The sequence below is a fragment of the Danio rerio genome, chromosome 5, assembly GCF_052040795.2.
Source record: "Danio rerio strain M-AB ecotype USA chromosome 5, GRCz13ab, whole genome shotgun sequence".
Classification (NCBI taxonomy): Eukaryota; Metazoa; Chordata; class Actinopteri; order Cypriniformes; family Danionidae; genus Danio; species Danio rerio.
The window spans coordinates 58,356,323-58,377,334 of record NC_141025.1 but is presented as its reverse complement, the minus strand read 5'-3'; the positions used below and the strand labels follow the sequence as shown (position 1 = coordinate 58,377,334).

The 21,012-nt window shown below is 41.1% G+C and overlaps 2 protein-coding genes and 1 long non-coding RNA gene across 5 annotated transcripts in view; 2 read left to right on the top strand and 1 right to left on the bottom strand.

The window, feature by feature from the left end:
- Nucleotides 1–19,326, bottom strand: part of LOC137495523 (G2/M phase-specific E3 ubiquitin-protein ligase-like) — a 30,032-nt gene extending 10,706 nt beyond the window's left edge. Inside the window, exons 1-3 of one of the 3 annotated variants that reach the window (XM_087254192.1) lie at nt 18,898–19,324; nt 16,953–17,087; nt 16,589–16,643 (exon numbers count right to left, since the gene is read on the bottom strand). In XM_087254192.1, the coding sequence (XP_087110318.1) occupies nt 16,589–16,611 (23 nt within the window). In that variant the 5' untranslated portion in view covers nt 16,612–16,643; nt 16,953–17,087; nt 18,898–19,324. Of the gene's footprint in view, nt 1–16,588; nt 16,644–16,952; nt 17,088–18,897 lie in introns of all 3 variants that reach the window. The other 2 variants (XM_087254190.1, XM_087254193.1) reach the window with 2 other exon arrangements.
- Nucleotides 121–4,974, top strand: LOC141385610 (uncharacterized). Its single transcript, XM_087254184.1, has 2 exons — nt 121–278; nt 1,161–4,974. Exon 2 carries the CDS (start codon nt 1,176–1,178, stop codon nt 4,122–4,124), a length of 2,949 nt encoding a protein of 982 aa, XP_087110310.1. The 5' UTR covers nt 121–278; nt 1,161–1,175; the 3' UTR covers nt 4,125–4,974.
- On the top strand, nt 121–8,143 carry LOC147844402 (uncharacterized). The gene is made up of 2 exons (XR_015491819.1): nt 121–366; nt 5,024–8,143. It is a non-coding gene; the product is annotated as an uncharacterized LOC147844402 (long non-coding RNA).
- Nucleotides 19,327–21,012: the final 1,686 nt, after the last annotated feature.

Below are 21,012 nucleotides of genomic sequence, written 5' to 3'. Positions count from 1 at the left end.
AAACTGCATTAACATGGAGAGATAGGAAGAACAGCTGGGTCAACAACCAAGGAGCAACTTCATTAACATCTAAAGGCAACATCAAAAACACTATAAAGGTTTGAGTTTAAGAATGTTCAGGGTTCATTCTGACTCCGGTGAACCCAAGGTACTGCCATGTATTTTGAGACTGCTATGTTGAATAAACATCTTCATTGAGATTTTCTTCGTCATCTTAATTTTTTCTTACACTGGCGAGCCATCCAGCGAAGACTTCCAAAACAACAAAGGAGAGAAAGGTAAGAAAAGCAGGTTTTCTTATTAAATGTTTGTTGTTAGGAATCCCCCTCGTTTAAAAAAATCTAGAAAAGAAAATTTAAGACAGAAGTGTCAGGGTTCTGCCACTTTGGTCTTGAAAATTCTTGTTTTGGTGGCAGAGCTCTGACACTTCTCATGTCTGGTCCTGTTTCTGTCTCTGTGTGAGCGCGCGCCGTCGTGGGTGTACGTAGAGTGTGCGCGCTCCTGCTTGACGCGGCCGCGCGCGCGCTCTGCGTCCCTCAGACGCGTGCGCTCTTGTACTCTGTTTGTGTTTTCGTCTGTCAGCAGCATGGTGTTTCATTCCCAGCGTCTCAGTCTTGTTGGTTTCGGTTTTGGTCGGCGCTGGGATGAAGCATGCATGCTGCATATGTGAGCGCATGGTGAGTGTTTTCATTCATCGTGTGCTCGTGTCTTGCGTCTTTTGTCAAAGCACATGGCTCGGTGTTTACATTGGTCATGTGCTTTTGTCATGTGCTTCAGTGTTGTGTTATGTGAGCGCATGGCTTGTATTGTCTCTCTGTGTCATGCGCTCTCCCGTCTATTGTCTAGTCCCACCCTCCTTGTTAACCCATATTTAGTTAATTGTGTTCACCTGTGTTTCAATTTACTTTTTTGCTTTATAATCCCCCTCATGTTTTCAGTCCTTTGTCAGTTCGTCGTCAATATTACTCTGTCTTGTTGTCTCCAGTCCTGTTTTGTCCTGCCAGCCCTGTCAAGTTTGTTTTTGCCTTTTTATTAATGTTTTCCCCTTCGGGGTAGTTTTGTTTTGCCTTTTATTTTTATTTGTAGTTTATAATAAATATTCCTTCATTTTTCTGCAATTGGGTCTGCACTCCTTTTTTTTCCCTCACCGACCGTGACAGTACGAACTGACCATAATGAGGACCCAGCAGAAGGATGACTCCTTCCTCAGCCACATGCCACAGCTTCTCCATCTGCATGCACTGCGGCAACATGGCTCTGAGATAAAGGAGTTTGCGGAGAGGTTCCGTATGGCAGCAGAGGGGCTTGGGTTCAATGACTGGGCTCTTTTGAATCTCCTGAACTTCGCTCTTGATAAACCCCTCTATCCTCTGCAGATACAGAGATTGGTGGGCTACTCGTACAAACAGTTTGTGGACCATATGGTTAATCAAGTTGCCCATGAATGTCCTCAGGAGAGAATCTGCTCTGTTCTTCCACCAACAGACCAACCTGAACCCAGCTCACTGCTGCCTCCCACAGAGAAGAGGAAACTGAGGAGGAGGAACAGGTCTTCCTCTATTGTTACCCCTCTATTGGTGACGGAACCTGCTGCAGCCCACCCAGCTACAACCCTGGCTGCAGCATCACCCAGTGCAGCACCCGCAACAGACACTGCATCAGTCCTGCAGGCAGTGGAGTATACTGCAGTGTCTGAAGAGGTGGCCAGCTTCCCGCCACCCAGACCAAGGAAGCGTCGGAGGAGAAAGGGCTCCTCCACCACAATGGCTCCAGCCCCAGAGCGCCCTCCAGTGTCGGCTCCAGCCCCAGAGCGCCCTCCAGTGTCGGCTCCAGCCCCAGAGCGCCCTCCAGTGTCGGCTCCAGCCCCAGAGCGCCCTCCAGTGTCGGCTCCAGCCCCAGAGCGCCCTCCAGTGTCGGCTCCAGCCCCAGAGCGCCCTCCAGTGTCGGCTCCAGCCCCAGAGCGCCCTCCAGTGTCGGCTCCAGCCCCAGAGCGCCCTCCAGTGTCGGCTCCAGCCCCAGAGCGCCCTCCAGTGTCGGCTCCGGCCCCAGAGCGCCCTCCAGTGTCGGCTCCAGCCCCAGAGCGCCCTCCAGTGTCGGCTCCAGCCCCAGAGCGCCCTCCAGTGTCGGCTCCAGCCCCAGAGCGCCCTCCAGTGTCGGCTCCAGCCCCAGAGCGCCCCTCAGTGCCGGTCCCAGTCCGGCTCCTCGCCCTGCCGGCGCCACCCAGACGTCTCGCCCTGCCGGCGCCACCCAGACGTCTCGCCCTGCCGGCGCCACCCAGACGTCTCGCCCTGCCGGCGCCACCCAGACGTCTCGCCCTGCCGGCGCCACCCAGACGTCTCGCCCTGCCGGCCCCAGCCCGGCTCCTTGCCCTGCCGGCATCAACCAGACGTCTCGCCCTGCCGGCACCATCCCGGCTCCTTGCCCTGCCGGCGCCACCCAGACATCTCGCCCTGCCGGCCCCAGCCCGGCTCCTTGCTCTGCCGGCATCAGCCCGGCTCCTTGCCCTGCCGGCGCCACCCAGACGTCTCGCCCTGCCGGCGCCACCCAGACGTCTCGCCCTGCCGGCGCCACCCAGACGTCTCGCCCTGCCGGCGCCACCCAGACGTCTCGCCCAGCCGGCCCCAGCTCGGCTCCCTGCCCTGCCGGCGCCACCCAGATGTCTCGCCCTGCCGGCCCCAGCTCGGCTCCTTGCCCTGCCGGCATCAACCAGACGTCTAGCCCTGCCGGCACCATCCCGGCTCCTTGCCCTGCCGGCGCCACCCAGACATCTCGCCCTGCCGGCCCCAGCCCGGCTCCTTGCTCTGCCGGCATCAGCCCGGCTCCTTGCCCTGCCGGCGCCACCCAGACGTCTCGCCCTGCCGGCGCCACCCAGACGTCTCGCCCTGCCGGCGCCACCCAGACGTCTCGCCCTGCCGGCGCCACCCAGACGTCTCGCCCAGCCGGCCCCAGCTCGGCTCCCTGCCCTGCCGGCGCCACCCAGATGTCTCGCCCTGCCGGCCCCAGCTCGGCTCCTTGCCCTGCCGGCATCAACCAGACGTCTAGCCCTGCCGGCACCATCCCGGCTCCTTGCCCTGCCGGCGCCACCCAGACATCTCGCCCTGCCGGCCCCAGCCCGGCTCCTTGCTCTGCCGGCATCAGCCCGGCTCCTTGCCCTGCCGGCGCCACCCAGACGTCTCGCCCTGCCGGCGCCACCCAGACGTCTCGCCCTGCCGGCGCCACCCAGACGTCTCGCCCAGCCGGCCCCAGCTCGGCTCCCTGCCCTGCCGGCGCCACCCAGATGTCTCGCCCTGCCGGCCCCAGCTCGGCTCCTTGCCCTGCCGGCATCAACCAGACGTCTAGCCCTGCCGGCACCATCCCGGCTCCTTGCCCTGCCGGCGCCACCCAGACATCTCGCCCTGCCGGCCCCAGCCCGGCTCCTTGCTCTGCCGGCATCAGCCCGGCTCCTTGCCCTGCCGGCGCCACCCAGACGTCTCGCCCTGCCGGCGCCACCCAGACGTCTCGCCCTGCCGGCGCCACCCAGACGTCTCGCCCAGCCGGCCCCAGCTCGGCTCCCTGCCCTGCCGGCGCCACTCAGATGTCTCGCCCTGCCGGTCCCAGCCCGGCGCCTTGCCCTGCCGGCTCCCCTCTGGTCTCCTGCCCTGCCGGCTCCCCTCTGGTCTCCTGCCCTGCCGGCTCCCCTCTGGTCTCCTGCCCTGCCGGCTCCCCTCTGGTCTCCTGCCCTGCCGGCTCCCCTCTGGTCTCCAGCCCTGCCGGCTCCCCTCTGGTCTCCAGCCCTGCCGGCTCCCCTCTGGTCTCCAGCCCTGCCGGCTCCCCACAGGCCTCCAGCCCAGCCGGCTCCCCATCTACCTCCTGCCTTGTCTCCCCTGATAGACTCTCCCTGGGTCGTCCCTCCTGCTCCTCCCTGGTGTTCCCTCCCTGCACCCTGGAAGGACCCTCCGGCTCCACCCTGGCTCCCTGCCGGGGCCCCCGACCCACTGAATCCACCCTGGACTGTCCCTCCTGATCCTCCCTGGTCTTGCCCTCCCATCCCTCCCTTGTTTGTCTTGTTGAGTCCGGCTTGGCTTCCCTCCCTCCCCCCCTTCATGTCGTCTTGCCTGTTCACCCCCCTGTCTTGTGTCTGTTGATGTTGCCTGTTTTGTTGTCTTGTAGTGTTTCTTGTCTGTCTTGTACCTTGTTGGATGTTCCCTTTAGGGACGCCAGGTGGCGTCCCTTTTGGGGGGGGCTAGTGTCAGGGTTCTGCCACTTTGGTCTTGAAAATTCTTGTTTTGGTGGCAGAGCTCTGACACTTCTCATGTCTGGTCCTGTTTCTGTCTCTGTGTGAGCGCGCGCCGTCGTGGGTGTACGTAGAGTGTGCGCGCTCCTGCTTGACGCGGCCGCGCGCGCGCTCTGCGTCCCTCAGACGCGTGCGCTCTTGTACTCTGTTTGTGTTTTCGTCTGTCAGCAGCATGGTGTTTCATTCCCAGCGTCTCAGTCTTGTTGGTTTCGGTTTTGGTCGGCGCTGGGATGAAGCATGCATGCTGCATATGTGAGCGCATGGTGAGTGTTTTCATTCATCGTGTGCTCGTGTCTTGCGTCTTTTGTCAAAGCACATGGCTCGGTGTTTACATTGGTCATGTGCTTTTGTCATGTGCTTCAGTGTTGTGTTATGTGAGCGCATGGCTTGTATTGTCTCTCTGTGTCATGCGCTCTCCCGTCTATTGTCTAGTCCCACCCTCCTTGTTAACCCATATTTAGTTAATTGTGTTCACCTGTGTTTCAATTTACTTTTTTGCTTTATAATCCCCCTCATGTTTTCAGTCCTTTGTCAGTTCGTCGTCAATATTACTCTGTCTTGTTGTCTCCAGTCCTGTTTTGTCCTGCCAGCCCTGTCAAGTTTGTTTTTGCCTTTTTATTAATGTTTTCCCCTTCGGGGTAGTTTTGTTTTGCCTTTTATTTTTATTTGTAGTTTATAATAAATATTCCTTCATTTTTCTGCAATTGGGTCTGCACTCCTTTTTTTTCCCTCACCGACCGTGACAAGAAGAGAATTTGTATTGTTCAGTTTTAGCAGAAAGAGTTCTTAAGTCTATTCTGTACTATTCTGCCAATTTTTTTTTAAGATTCTAACTAAACTGAATTAACCCGACGTAGTGTGGTAGCAGAATTGTATTAAATTGTTGTTTCTAAAGTAATTGAAGCAAAGGGCTGAAGTTTAGGTTTCTAAAGTGAATTAAACTGTGCTGAACTGTGTTGATTCTAGTGGCAGAGTTGTATTGGAAATGTTGTTTCTAAAGTAATTTCTAAAAATATGTTTCTAGCATAAGTGAAACTGGTTTACAAAGTTTTCATAATTCTTTATAAATTCTAAAGTAACTGAATTGATTTGATGCAGTGTGGTCACAGAAAATATATTTGGTAGGGTGTCAGAAACTGTTAAAGATAATTTTCTTGAGGTTTTGCCTGATGTAATGTAGCAGTGTTTGATTTTTAAATTACAAAACAAAGGACTGATGCAGATTGGTTTTATCTGATAACATACAGATAAACATTGTTTTGAGAGTAGAATTTGAGGCCTGACGAAGAGTGTCTATGTTCAATAGACACTAAAGTACAGACATTTTAATGGTCTTGTTTTTTTTTTTTTTTTTTGTTATTATTCATTTGCACAGGAGCAGTGAATACTTGTACCAAGTATTAAATAACTTGGTAATGTTCAGTCAGTAAAGAACTAAAATCTATTGAATTACTCAAGTGAACCTAATAAGACTGTGAATATGGAAGATATGATGGTTAAATACATTGCTAAGCATGGCACAGTTGGAATTTTTGATGGTATAGAGAAAGTCGTAGATAAGCCATATGAATGGGCTATCTCTAAATTTGAAAATTTTTCCAAAATGCCAAAGAACAATAAAGGAAAAATTGCCAATGCACTTTAAGCTGTTCTTGCATCATACAAGGTAACTAGAAAGAGAGTAGTGGAGTTAGAAGCTGAAAATTAAAGACTCAGTGTTGAGATAAATGCTTCAAAATATTACCAGGCTAGTGAAGCATTATGGAAGGAAGAGAAGATCAGAATGCAGAATGAGATAACATGTCTGAAAACTCAAAAAGACTTGTTGGCATCATCTGTAGAAACATTCTACATTAATTTGGAAGAAGCAAGGGCTACTTGTAACTTCTTCATAAAGAATGGCCTAACAGAGAATAACACAAGTGAGACATTAAATGCAAATATAGTTCCAAAAATGACAGACATTCAGGAAGATGATGAGGAATAGGAGAGAGATTCTCAGTCAGTCAGTAGTCAATGGGCAGAGTGTACAGTTAGATTTCCTATGGCACCAGTTCACTCTAATACCACCATGCATATTACTGAAGCAGGGGTTGAATCAACGGCCCATAACACAGTTAGAGGGTTTAACCCAAATGAACTAGAAGCTGTGATTGCAAATATTGGGAAATTTGATCCTACTGAACAAGATCCTTTAGATTTCCTAAAGAGGTTAGAGCAGGGGTCTCAAACTCGCGGCCCGCGGGCCATTTGCGGCCCTCAGTGCAATATTTTGTGGCCCGCGCCGACCGCTGTACTCTGACTGAATCAGCGGAGCGGGGAGAGAGAGCGCTCCCAGCTCTGCTGATTCTATCCGTAAGCAGCGCGCTTGTCACTCAATGCGCGTTGTCGCGAGCGTTCTGATCAGCTGTGTTGTCGCGCGCGTACTCAAGAGCGGTGTTATCGCGCGCCTACTGAAGGGCGGGACCGAGGGTGTGTCGCGTCGCGGGGGCACTTTTGATCATTTTGGAAGGGCACTTTCTATGCAAGACTAAAAAGGGCATGTGCTCTGCACAGGTTGAGCCCTATGTGTGCACGTGCCTGCCCTGCATCTTATATATATTGATATTATAGGTAGATACAGACTGGAACAGACTGATGTGACTGGAGTGGGGTGGGGTTGTTTTATTTATACATATATACGCCTTTTTTTTTAGGTGAGGGAATGGAAGTTTTGAGTGAGTTCCCCCCCCTTTTTTCCCTAGGACTTCAATAAGTCAAAGTACAGGTCTAGACTTAATGATGATCATCTTCAAGCCATACTGAGGGTCTCAACTGCTTCCGCTCTAAAGCCAAATGTGGTTCAGATTTGTGAAAAAAAGAAGCGCTGTCAAGTCTCTGGCAGCAAGGAGTAGGCAAAAGATGCCATGTTCAGAAGAACTGTTCATAATCTTCACTCAATGTTCTATTAATGTTCAGGACACTTCATGTTCAGAATAAATAATTAAAACTGTTGATAATGACATTTGAGGACTTTTTTTGTGAAATCCCTTATGCGGCCCAGCCTCACCCAGACTTTGCCTCCTGCGGCTCCCAGGTAAATTGAGTTTGAGACCCCTGGGTTAGAGGAATATGCAGAGGTGTACAAATATACAGATGGTGATGCATGTGTGTTGCTAAGAATGTGCCTGCCTGAAACTTTGTCTGGAGCTTTAGGTCAGAAAGTAAAAGACAAAAGGCAAACAAGTCAGAGAGGAAACAGACACTGCTTGAAGTCTTGGGTGTGATGTCTGTTAACTGGGATAAAATATCTGAGACACACATGAAGAGAGGGGAACACCCAATAGTATTTTCTGAACGATTGTTAGAGATGTTTAAAACATTTAGTGCCAATCCAGATATTACTTATGATGACGTCAGTTTCAAGTCTGCCTTGATCAACAAGTGTGACCCACACACCCATTCTGCTGTGACAATGCTCGTGACACCACTCTCTGATTTTAATGAAATTATTGGTAAAATGACACAGTTTTACAACAATAATGCAAATTCACAGAGGCAAATGAAAGATGTGAGATATCCTGTTGCTGCCTTTGCAAACAGAGAATATTCAAGCTCATCTAATGGTTTCCATAACAGAGCAAGGAAATTTACAAGTGTGAACTCAATGGGTGTTGTTCTTTGTTATGCATGTGGAAAAGCTGGTCACATTGCGAGAAATTACCAGAAGAGTGCAAAATCTCAAAGCATTGTTTGTCATGCATGTGAAAAAAATGGTCACATAGCAAGACATTGTTTAGAGAAAATGAGGAAAGACCAGAAAGTTGTTTGTTTCAGATGTGGAATTATGGGACACAAGGCAATACAGTGTCATGTTTCAGTCAAAAGAAAGACAAGTTATTAAGATTTACATAAGAAAATAGCCAGGCTAGAAAACCAGCTGGAAGAGTTGAAAGGAATGAAAGAAGGACCCATTCACACCTTTTCAGACACATCCCTGCATGAAAATGACTGTAACTCAGTCTCAAGCAGCTGCTGATGTGAATTGGAGAAAATGTTTCATGATAGTACAATATTATAGTGATATTTTTACTATCAAAACGGGGGTGATTCTGTATAATTTCTAATAAATTATTTTAAATTATATTGATTGTTTAAATGTAATTTATGATACAAGTTTTAATGTATGATACATGTTTTAATGTATTTATTTTTTTAAATAATATTACTGTTGTGTGATCCTTTAATGTGAGAAGATACTTGTGTGGGAAAGGGGGGGCAACCTCTTCTTTTTATTCTCATTCCAGATTGAAAGGTGTGGTGAAAGATGATCCAGTCATGGGTGAGACAGGCCAGTATGACCACAAGGAGATTATGCAAAGAACAAGGTTCTTCAAGAGAACAGAGAGATCCAGAACCCCAGACCCAGTATTAATCAGAACTTTCATGAGAGCCAGAAACCAAAAAGCCTTGATCACAGAAACCAAACAGAGATCCAAAGCTCCAGGTCCAGCATCAATTAGAATTGTCAAGACCCAGATTACATCTAGAAACTCAGAGATGGTGAAGATGATCAAGAAACCAAGAGATGCCAATGAGATTAAGAACCAAGAGATGTTGGGATGCTGATGAAGTTCTAGAAACCCAGAGACACAGAAAAGTTGGAAAAGCACAAATGGAATACCAGTGACTGCTTTTTCAAGTGAGACTTGTTGTCCAGATGGAAGAGACTGAACAGTGGATAAGAGAAAGAGAAGATCAAACCATTTTTAGAAACTTGGAAGTTAATGAAAACAAATGGTAAAAATACGGACCCACGTTGAAGGCCTAAAAGCCTAAGGCCACAGACTGACACATGAAGAAACGAATACATGCATACATACATACATACATACAGATAGATTATATATTGCTGTACAACAAATGCAAAAGTGTGGATGACATCAGAATGTCCACACTGGGGAAAAAAAAAGAAAAAAAAAGGGTTGCATACAGTAATGTAGAGCGTATATTACTGTCCTTGAATGCACTTGGATAAAAGATGTCCATGCTGAAAAAAGTGGACACAATGTGTTTAAAAAAAAAAAAATGTTTGTTGTGTAGGGAGTGCACATTTGTTATCTAGTGGATGCAAATGTGGTGTAGTTAATATGAATGTTTAATGATTCTAATGTTTGATTTTAATGTGGATTTTAATGAGGATGTTAACTCTAAGTCTACACAGAGTGAAAAAAAAAGAAAAAAAAAGGGAAATGCTTGCACTCACAAATGCTTGTTGTGTAGTAAATGTTCATGTGGTGTAGTTAATGCAATGTTTAATGTTTTTATGGTGTGATTTTTAATGTGGATTTAACTTGGATTTTAATGAGGATTTGTACGCTGATAAAATAGACACAGTGAAAAAAAAACAAAAAAAAACAATGCTTGCATAAAATGGACAATACTATGCAATGGTTGTACATATGAAAAAATGTGTACATGCTAAGAAAATGAACAAGAAGAAACGATGCTTGCATACAAGCATGCAGACACACACACACACACACACACACACACACACACACACACACACACACACACACACAATTTTCTCTATTGATTGATGTTCTTGCTCCTTTGGCTTTTGGCTGTAGTACTTTTTAGACTGATACATTAGAACATTAGATGTCATGGTTCTCATGTGCTCCTGTCCTAAACCAAAGAAATGATTTAAATTTTTTAGTTCCAAATTTGAAGAAGAGACTATGACAACTTGCCTAATTGGATGGAGCAATGACCAGTGTGAATGAGGTGATGACCCCAAGACGGGTAAGATTCTTTGGTGCCCAGCCAAGAACAACCTAAGCCAGGGCTTTACCACCACTGGGCACCTTTCCATGAAGGGAGGTGTAATGTGAGAGAGTGGTTGTGATGCATCTTTCTGGGCCAAAGAGCATATGAGAGGGGACTGTAAGAAATGAGTCTGCCTCGACCCAACTTTCACTCTAAATGGTGAATTGATGCTCATTTCCCAAAAGGGCTGACTTATGAGAGAAAAGATAAGTCAACAGGGTCTTGTCTCTGCATTGTTTGAGGTGACTATATCTCGACCAAATGGTAACAATTGTAGAATGGGGATGGGTGTGGTGCACAAATAACCATCTCATCAATGGTGTTGAAACTGCATTAACATGGAGAGATAGGGAGAACAGCTGGGTCAACAGCCAAGGAGCAACTTCATTAACATCTAAAGGCAACATCAAAAACACTATAAAGGTTTGAGTTTAAGAATGTTCAGGGTTCATTCTGACTCCGGTGAACCCAAGGTACTGCCATGTATTTTGAGACTGCTAAGCTGAATAAACATCTTCATTGAGATTTTCTTCGTCATCTTCATTTTTTCTTACAGCTGCAAAACTGATGAATATAATAAGAGGCAAAATAAGACTCAACATTTGAAAATCTAAATATATTGTACCACAATACCATCTGTATGAGTATGATATACACTCACCATGCACTATAGCCATTATGTACACCTAAACCACAAAAAAATAAAATATACAATCGGTGACTCTATACAATAAGTTCTCGTAAGTAAATGTTAGTAATTCATTAAAATTACCCCTAAGAAATATTCAATTAACATGTACTATGCTAATGTTAGCTTAAAATACAACCAAATGTGGTATATGCACACAGACTTTTGATTTTCAGTCAGCCAGCTTAAGCGCATCAATAAAAATATGAAAATCTGAATAATCTTAAAAGACTCTTTAAATGCTAAATAATTATTCACTGTATATTAACTACTTTTATGTTTCAAAAACAAAAACAACTGACCACTGTTATGTGGTTCATTTACTTTGCATTTGCCATAATCTATGACCAGAGATGGGACCAAGTCATTGTTTGGCAAGTCACAAGTAAGTCTCAATTCATTGCCCTCAAGTCCCGAGTCAAGTCCCGAGTCAAGACAGGCAAGTCCCGAGTCAAGTCCCAAGTCAAAGGCAACAAGTCTCAAGTCAAGTCCAAAGTCCTACAGTTTGATTTTCGAGTCTTTTCGAGTCTTTTTAACAGAAAAATAAAATGTAAACAGATTATGTATGGTTGTAAGATCTGTATTTATTAAACAAACCTTTTTTGTGAAAGAACATTGCTCAGATATACAAATATACAAATGTAATTTTCTGAAAAGTGCTAAACAGTGCTGCGTCTTGTCTACACAGCATATTGCACAAGAACGAGTTCCACCACAATAGAGTCCATTTTGCCTCACATCACACAGAAATTGCAGGTCTACTGCTGTCTAGTTCGTTAAGTTTAGTTGTGCTATGTTATGTCTTCAGTGATCAACTTGTGATTAACTAAAACTACATAAACGACCTCAATGAGGCGGCAGTAGACCAACAACTACTGTATGCTGCAAAGTAAAATTGAGTGAACTTGGTATTTTGTCAATTGAATCTCGTGTGTGCTGAAGAGATGGAGATGCAAATCTGTCTAGCAGCAATGTAAAATTATGGCACATATACTAAATGAAGTAGGCTACTTCATACAAACAATTACGTTGTTTTCTTCACATAACAATGAAGAACTTTGCTCTCTACCTTGTGTGATGCTCGTGCACCGATTTCCTCTGTGGACAAAACTGCTTGCGAGCTCTCAAATATACGCTGCTCATGCGCAAATTTTCTCGCTCTCAAATATGCACTGCTCACACACACATTTCCTGCGTGCTCTCAGAGATTATATACAGAATTTGTGTCTTGTGTTCCCTCTTCCTTTCGTGCTTTTTGATATGATTTATATTGAGGCACTATTTATTAACAATAACCAAAATACTAAATCAGACTTACATATTACATTTTTTTATCTAATAAACCATAACATTTTGGCTGTATGTTATATGATGAGATATTTCCAGTTTCAAACACTTAAAGACACAGAGAATAGAGGTTGGATGTAAAGAATGCATTTTGTTTTACAAACATTTATTAAACATCCAAAAGGTGCACCATACTAATCAAATAAAAAACATTTAAACAAAAATATAACTAACGCAAGCAGAAATGTAACTGTGATAAAAATAAGGAAAAACTTGATAAGGTATTATAGCCTACTGTACTATTCACTCTTCAAATAAATCACACTATCAATCCCATTTTATCATGGCAACTAAAATAAAGTGAACACGTCTCTGCTGTCTTCCACATTATTGATGAGATTGTGGAGGACATTTTCCATGTCATCCTCTTCATTTTGAGGAAAAGCTGTTCCACAGGGCCACTGAACACATCTATTGGCATGGACAGGGTTTTGAACAGTACTATAGTAAAGTACTTTAATTAATCTGTTGGGGTCATATTATAGTTGCTACGGTAACACAAGTGTTTTATAAACAAATGACCCAGTGCTGTAGTTTTTTTACAATATAGGGTATATTATACTACAATTCACCACACTTTACTGTAGAAAAACTACACTCTGTATTTCATTTTATTAGTTCACTATTCTTAATACTACAGTATGCTGAAGCATTCATTAACAACTTGTAAATAATACTAGCCTAAAACAGTATACCCAACTCTCAAAACATTAGTATTTATTATAGAATTTACCTTAACCTCATATAGTTTTTCGTGTATTGTTACTAAATAGTGTAGCAATATATAAACCATATCAACATTCTGGAATAATCAATTTACCAGGAGGATCTCTGGAGAGCAAAAGCAGGAAAGGTTTGAGGCGCCAGTGTGGACAAAAGTCAAGCAAACGCAGTGAGACTGAATAAGCGCGCGAGAGACCAGCCAATCAGCTTGAAGTACCTGCCCACTGGTGAAAGTAATGTCAGAGCCAATCAGATTTTTCTTTCTTTTCATAAAGAACGGGTTCGAATCCCACTTAGGCACTTGTAAACTATCATTTTAGACCATTTTGTCAAAAATCACTACTGAAAGAAACAGCTTGAATTAGCCTAGGCTGGTTGGCTGGTTTTAGCTGGTCGACCAGGCTGGTTTTAGAGGGGTTTTGGCCATTTCCAGGCTGGTTTCTAGCCATTTCCAGCCTGGTCTTAGCTGGTCAGACTGGGAGATGACCAGCTAAAACCAGCTTGACCAGCCTAGCCAGGCTGGGAGCCCAGCCAAAACCAGCTATGTCCAGCTTAAACCAGGCTGGTCAAGCTGGTTTTAGCTGGATTTTGCTGGTCAGTTTCCAGCCTGACCAGCTAAGACCAGGCTGGAAATGGCTGGAAACCGGCCTAGAAATGACCAAAACCCCTCTAAAACCAGCCTGGTCAACCAGCTAAAACCAGCTAACCAGCCTAGGCTGTTTTAAGCTGGATTTTTCTGCAGGGATTTGTAATGTTTAACAATTTATTATAGCCACAAAGTATCTAAAACTTGTTTTCACGTTTGAATAGCCAATAAATGTGCTAAATAAATTAAAATAGAAATACCCACAGTGAAAAAGTTATATAAATTTAAATATTAGTTTAAATACATTCATAATGGTTTTAAATATCTTTTAATATGTTAAGTAGAGAAGTTCACATTCAACAAACTGAATAAAACAAGTCTTCGTTTTTAGTTTATTTAAAAACAATTACAAATGGAGTAATTCAACTCACAATTAAATGATCTCATTGAGTGATGGAATAATAAAGGTAAAACTTTAATTGAATGATCAGTCAAGTGTTTCCAAATGAAATCTGTTAAAATAAGAGTCCTACAAAACAGGAACAAAGACACTCATGAAACAAATGTGATTGTTAATTGTATTTTCTATTAGATGGTTGGTTTTAAGTACTTTAAAAAATAGTAGATAATCCTTAAATATAAAGGGGGAAATACAGAAAAACAAACAAACAGAAATTCAACAATATAGATGCATTACATTACAATCTCACAATAAACATTTTATTAAAAACCATATAGAGGACTAAAATATTGCTAAGAGGCATAACATCAACAATAATAAAAATACCTTTAAAGTTTTAAATATTAAATAAAACTAATAGTATCATTCCAAAATATGAAAAAGGTAACACTTTACAATAAGGTTGTATTAATTAATTAAGTTTATGTATGTACTAATGTGAACAAACAATGCAGTGCAGTTCATTACAGTATTCATTATTTTATGCTTTAATTAATGGAAATAAAATTATTGGTTAATTCTTGTTAAATCACAGTGCATTAACATTAATGTTAACAAGCATACCTTTAAATTGTAATAATGCAATAGTAAATGTTAAACTATAATTAATAAAGGTTTAAAAGTATAGTTCATTATTAGTTCATGTTAGTACATAGATTAACTAAAAAAAACCTTATTGCAAAATGTCACCAAAAAATAACAAAACACTTTTTTAACAGTTTTAAGAGCTTTAAAAATAAATTATATATATCTAGTTATTATGGCATGTTACTACTAATTAAATAGTTAGAAAATACTGTCAGAGGATGGGCAAAACACAAAAATAAAACTTAATATGCGCATTGACACAAACGACCAAGTGCAAAAACATAAATTATAGCCATGTTCATTCATAATTATGTGAAATAAATCACTAGAGGGTAAATTTGGTTTAAAAAAACTGAAGTTCATTGACTTATGCACAACAGTAAAACAATGCTTTTGCACAACAGTAACACATTGCGAGTAGTAAAGTCTCTTTCCTTTGACAGATGTTGTAAATCCGCTGAATAAAACAAAAGAAGCAGATCTCGGATGAGTTTATTTCACTCTCCGAGTCAGAATGAAAACGGCATCTTCAAATTTCCCGCTGGTGCAAAAACACGGAAGTGCGCCACAAAGCGCTAGTGGTCGAAAGTATGCGCTCTCTGTCTCACACACACACACACACACACACACACACACACACACACACACACACACACACACACACACACACACACACACATACACACACGCAGAGATAGAGCGTTCTGTGTCAACATACTTTTTATCTTTGGGCTTTTTATAGAAAGTAGCAAGTCTTTACAAGTCAATAGGTGCAAGTCCAAGTGAAAGTCCGAGTCATTCATGTTCAAGTCCATGTCGAGTTGCAAGTCTTTTCATATTTTGTCAAGTCGAGTCTGAAGTCATCAAATTCATGACTCGAGTCTGACTCGAGTCCAAGTCACATGACTCGAGTCCACACCTCTGTCTATGACATTAACATTTTATTGGTTGATGATGGTCATAATGACTACGTGAAGGCCAGCGTACCTTAACTGTATTCCACATGGTCACTTCAATGTTGAGTTAGGACTAATTCAATTAAAGTTAAGAGAAATTTCTTGTTTTTATAGACCTTTTTCTTGGAACGCAAAATTACCCATAATGCTTTGCGCGTATGTGCAAGGAGAATGCGAAGAACTTCCGGTCGGCAGCTGATGCGTGTAAACAGTCACATTTGGACAGCTTTGAAACGATAGTTTTAGTCTATTTTACCTGCTTTTATCCTCTTTGAACTAATACTGTTGTCCAACAGCACCATCTCCTGGACTGATCATTTAAAGAAATGTGATCTTATAGGATGGAAAACAGCTGCTGTAAGGCATTTTCCCCTCATTGTCAGACGGCATCTTCTGCAGTTTAAATGAAGCCTTGTCATCGCTAAAGTCAACATTTTCTCTTTATTTCAAATATATAACCAGCCCAAACAAATGTAATTCACCTAAATGTGAATTTAGCCTGTACTGTGCTACTGACACACTGATTTAATAACTGTGACAAAGTGAAAATATAGGCTAGTGTTATTTTGAAATGAGAGAAAAACACAAACCGTGGTGAATACAACACACGAAATAAAACACAAACGGATCGCGATTAGAATAAACAGCAAATCAGCCAGCAGAGTATCAATAACAGACTTTTATGGTCATTTTTGTAAATTGCACGACTTTCATACCTGTTAAGTTTCATGCCAGTACTCTGTTTTGCTCTCTCTCTCTCTCTCTCTCTCTCTCTCTCTCTCTCTCTCTCTCTCTCTCTCTGTGCGTGTGTGTGTGTTAAAGAGTCGCTGAGCTAACAGCTGAAAGGCCGGAAACGCACACAACACACTATTTCTGACGGCAGACACGTGAACTAGGAGAATGTTTTTCTCATATTTCTGACGTGCTTGAATCACATGTGACAAATTATAACGGCTTTAACAGACACATTTCTAAGTTGTGTGTCACAAAAACACTCTGTTATCCATTAAAAAAGGTTATTGAAACCCAATTTCGGAGCGCAAATTACCAGTTGTAAACGCTGTAAACGAAAGTTATTAGCATTCTACCGGAAGACGCTGGTCGCTATGGCGCCTTCCATGCAGCAGCCATGAAAAAGGTCTATAATAACACTTACCTTAACTTATCCCTCATGGTCATGTGAAGTACCTCACCTTCACTTCAATGTTGTGCTGAAATAGAGAGAGCAGTTAACAGTTAAAGTTAACAGAAAATCACCTTTCTTTTTTTGGGGAACTAACATTATGCTAAAAAAACTCTATTAGTGTTAGCTTACCTCAAAAGCACTAACGCTAACTTACAAGCGCGGTCTGTTAATTTCTTGTTTAAAAATGGTGCTTAACCCGTCTGTTGACGACATGCATGGCATAAAAACCTAACATTACAACTAAAGCTAACTTAATAGGTTAATTCTGTTAAATGACATGCACTGTACAGAAATATACACAAAACAATCATTTAACTGAACTGGACATTTCAACGCTTGAAATGAATCCGTTGAGTCATCGACGGTTATGGATATGGTTCAAATGAGGCGTGCTTGTTTCCGGTCGAGTAGAAATGGCTCGGTTCTATGAATTGCCGCCTTTAAATGAATAGTAAAGAGTCGAATCCACCTGAAAATGATTCATTACTATTTCGTTATATTGCTCGGCCCCCGATCAAACAATTCAATTCGATTCACTGTCACAGGAATACCATTGAACCAGCTGAACCAGTGCAAAAGCGATATTGTTTTAATCAATAGTTGATAGTTTTTGGTTTATTTATTAAGATTGTGTGTCATTTTAAATGAGTCTGTAGCGCAGATTCCTAACCTCCGGGTGTGTTTAACACTTCTTTGGTTTCATGAATCAATTATTTTTGTTATGCTTTATTACGTTTTGGCTAAGCACAAAATTATGTTCATTAAAAAATTTCATATTTACATGTTACCTTATAAGATTTTGTTAGCCAAATTTAAAAATATGAAAAATATATCGTTTATATATAGTAACTTTTCTACTGTATCAATTTTTATGCAAAAATAAAAAGAATTTGAATCCCTATAACTAACTTGCAAAACATATAGCCCTTTGCTGCCAACCTGTCACAATAAAATTTTGGGTAGGCCTACATCATATTATTGTGAATTTTTACAGTTGAATCCAGTAAAGGGATACTATTTAATGTGAAAAAGTACAGTAACGTTGTGAGTTTCTGGGAATTGTTTTAAAAGTGTATGTTTGCACACTATTACAAATGTTTTAAATGGATAGATAGATAGATAGATAGATAGATAGATAGATAGATAGATAGATAGATAGATAGATAGATAGATAGATAGATAGATAGATATAATATATAGTTTTATATATAATTAAATTTAAATAAAATTACAGATTTTTTTAATTAAATGCTAATAATAGAAAATAACAGAAGACAGATAGACAGATCAATCGATAGTTTTATTATACATACATACATATATATATATATAAATATATATATATATATATATATATATATATATATATATATATATATATATATATATATATATATATATATATATATACATACATACATATAATATTATGTAGTTTTAGTTTTATATAATTCAATTTATTTAATTCTAATAATAGAAATTATTAGAAGGCACAAAATATTATATATATATATATATATATATATATATATATATATATATATATATATATATATATATATTTTAATTATCGGAGAAAGAAGTGGGCCCCATTTTTAACAAAATATACAACTTTTTTAATAATGTGCTTTGAATATTCTTACAAGTTAATTTTCAAAGTACAGTTAAAATAGTACTAAAATATATTACCATCAAATGCTAAAAAAATACACTTGTAAAAAATAAACTACGCATGTAATTAAAGTGCATTTTTCTAAAATGTATTTTTAGAAAATATACTAAATTACAATTATTTTTTGAGTGTGTTAAAAGTTGTATATAAAAGTATGGTAATAATACATTTTTAATATATTTAAATTAAGTATACTTTTTTAATTAGTATACTTTCAATGTACTATTGAAATAAAAAATATATTTGCAATACAATTTATTATACTTTTTTTTTCACCAGGGTTGTCACAGTAGCTATTAGTGGTTCTGCGGGCGTACAGCCACCATCGTAGGTGTATGAACCTGGTTTATCACGTTCCACATGAATGCCATAGCTTCTTTCAACATCAGCTTTAAAGGGATTATTGTCAGATAACTGCAACTCCTTATTGGGTTTATGATGCTCTGGCCATGCATTGGTATGCATATGTTTACCACTGCAAATATGCTCATTGCATCCTTCACCTTCATTCCTTAAGTGCAAACAGTTAGTTCTGATTCCAGCGTCTTTCACCAAGACATTGGATGGATTGAATGACTGATCATATTTCCGAATAAATAATGCTTACTTTCAGTTGAAAAAACGCTGACTAGGAGCCGCCATTTTGACTAACTTTTTTGCGTGGTGTAGAAAACGGCGTTTGTATGGTTTAAGTTCAATTTCCAGTGATTTTTCACAGGCTGCTCATCCGTGCTGCAAACGTCATAAAGTCTGTCCCTTCGTGGTCGCCAGTGTAACCCTTTCCTGCTCTGTCCCTTTGCTGTATTAGAAATAGCAGGGGAGATTCACTTATTACTCCAGGGCCGAACAATATTAGTTTTGGGGTTAACTCCCTCCTCCTTTCGTTGAAGCCGGTGTATGTAACTTGGTCTAATTATTTATTACTATCCGTGTGGTACAACTAAATCAGACCATAAAAAGGGAACATTTGTGAACAACTGTCTCATTACAAAAAAACGCTCCTCTCTCCCTCTCTCTCCCTCCGCTTCACACACACAAACATAAACTGCAGCCCCGCCCCTTAAAGGACTCGCACAATTTACAACAATATGTTCATCTTCCCCATTCAGAACACTATTTTTTTACAGATTGATACCTCTTTGATCCTACAACTCTGCAGCCAGTTGTCCCAGAAAACACAAGCAAATGCTTCAACACAATGCCAACATACACTTCTTCCATGAATCCACACTGTAAATGTTACGTTCACAACACTGGAACTGTTCATTCCCTGTTTCGGATTTGGTATTTTTTCTGTCAAGATTTATGGGTCTGTGTGTTCTTCCTGTGTGTTCTTTTTGTGTGTGTGTGTGTGTGTGTGTGTGTGTGTGTGTGTGTGTGTGTGTGTGTGTGTGTGTGTGTGTTATTGGTTGAGTAGTTGCACGACTGACAGCTCTAGGTTTACCTTCTACATCTGTGTGGTCACATGGTATTGTTGTCACCAGTGATTCCTTGTTGCGTAACTACTCAGCTATTTCATCATGTAATTGCTGTGCATTACCACGCTTATATCAAGCCGACGCTCATGATTCTCAGTGTCAGTTAGTTGTTGTTCATGTCTGTGTCTCGTCAGGCTGTCCACACTGAGTTCCTTGTTTAGCGTTGAATCCTGTGGATGGCGAGTTCGATCTCGGATGCTGAATAATATTCTTTGGACTTTTCCTTCTCCCATCAGACGACAGAATTTAGTGATTAACTATTTTTGCCTGTACTGATTCAGGCTTTTTGTGTTTCAAATAAAAAAAAAAAAACATTGTTCACTAGACTTGGGTTCAGTCGTGATTTATGACATTGTTCAGGGATTTCTGTCTTCAATCCATTAACTTTTCTCTATCTAGGATACAAAACACACCTAAAGAGAAAAAAAAATATTTCTGCAAAATCTTTGCAAACAGTCTGCATGAGTTGAATTAATTGAACAAATCAAATTTAGTAATGTTCAACCTAATTTGCTTATCCAAACCCAGCCCAAACAAACTCTTTACAACCACTCAACTTAAACAAACTTAATAAATCCAAGGAATCATCTTTGAATCTTTTTTTCTCAGTGTCGTATTTCAATATCTTACACATTTATCATGCTTTCTCATTCATAAAACAAATAACTCTCACTCCATAATCACCCTAGAAAGTTATCAGTCCAGTACTGCCTTGAACCCTATCACACATTTTTCGTGTAATTAATCATTATTTTTATCAACAGCGCTTACACATCAGTCATTCATTAGTACATGCACGTTCTTGATAGCTGGATTATTATTAAACCAAAATACAAGTTGAGCAATGGAGTGCTCCCTTAATTACCAAAAATAAAGTTTACATTCAAAAAGGGAAAAAATAAATCCAGATAGGTAAAGGTTTTGTGAATTTTCAAATCAAAAACAATTCAAATCAAGTGTTTGCTTGAACTTCAAAATCAAACAATGAGCAAAAATACCACATGACTTGTAATTAAGACAAAATGTTTTTATCATATGAAGAAATAAAAATATAAAAAAGTTACAATTTAAGACATGAAGCTTTTATCATAAAATGGTAAAAAGTATAACATTACACAAGAGCTATAGCTGAAATGCAGTGTTTTTAACTTTTTCAGAATCTAACAGCACTTAGTGCTAAAAATTCAACAAAGTTAATCAGTACCAACGTTTATTAGCCGCACATTAAAGCAATTATAATTTCT

Bases quoted from the DNA above. Each gene is read 5' to 3' on its own strand.
- LOC141385610 (XM_087254184.1), top strand. From the start codon at position 1,176: ATGAGGACCCAGCAGAAGGATGACTCCTTCCTCAGCCACATGCCACAG.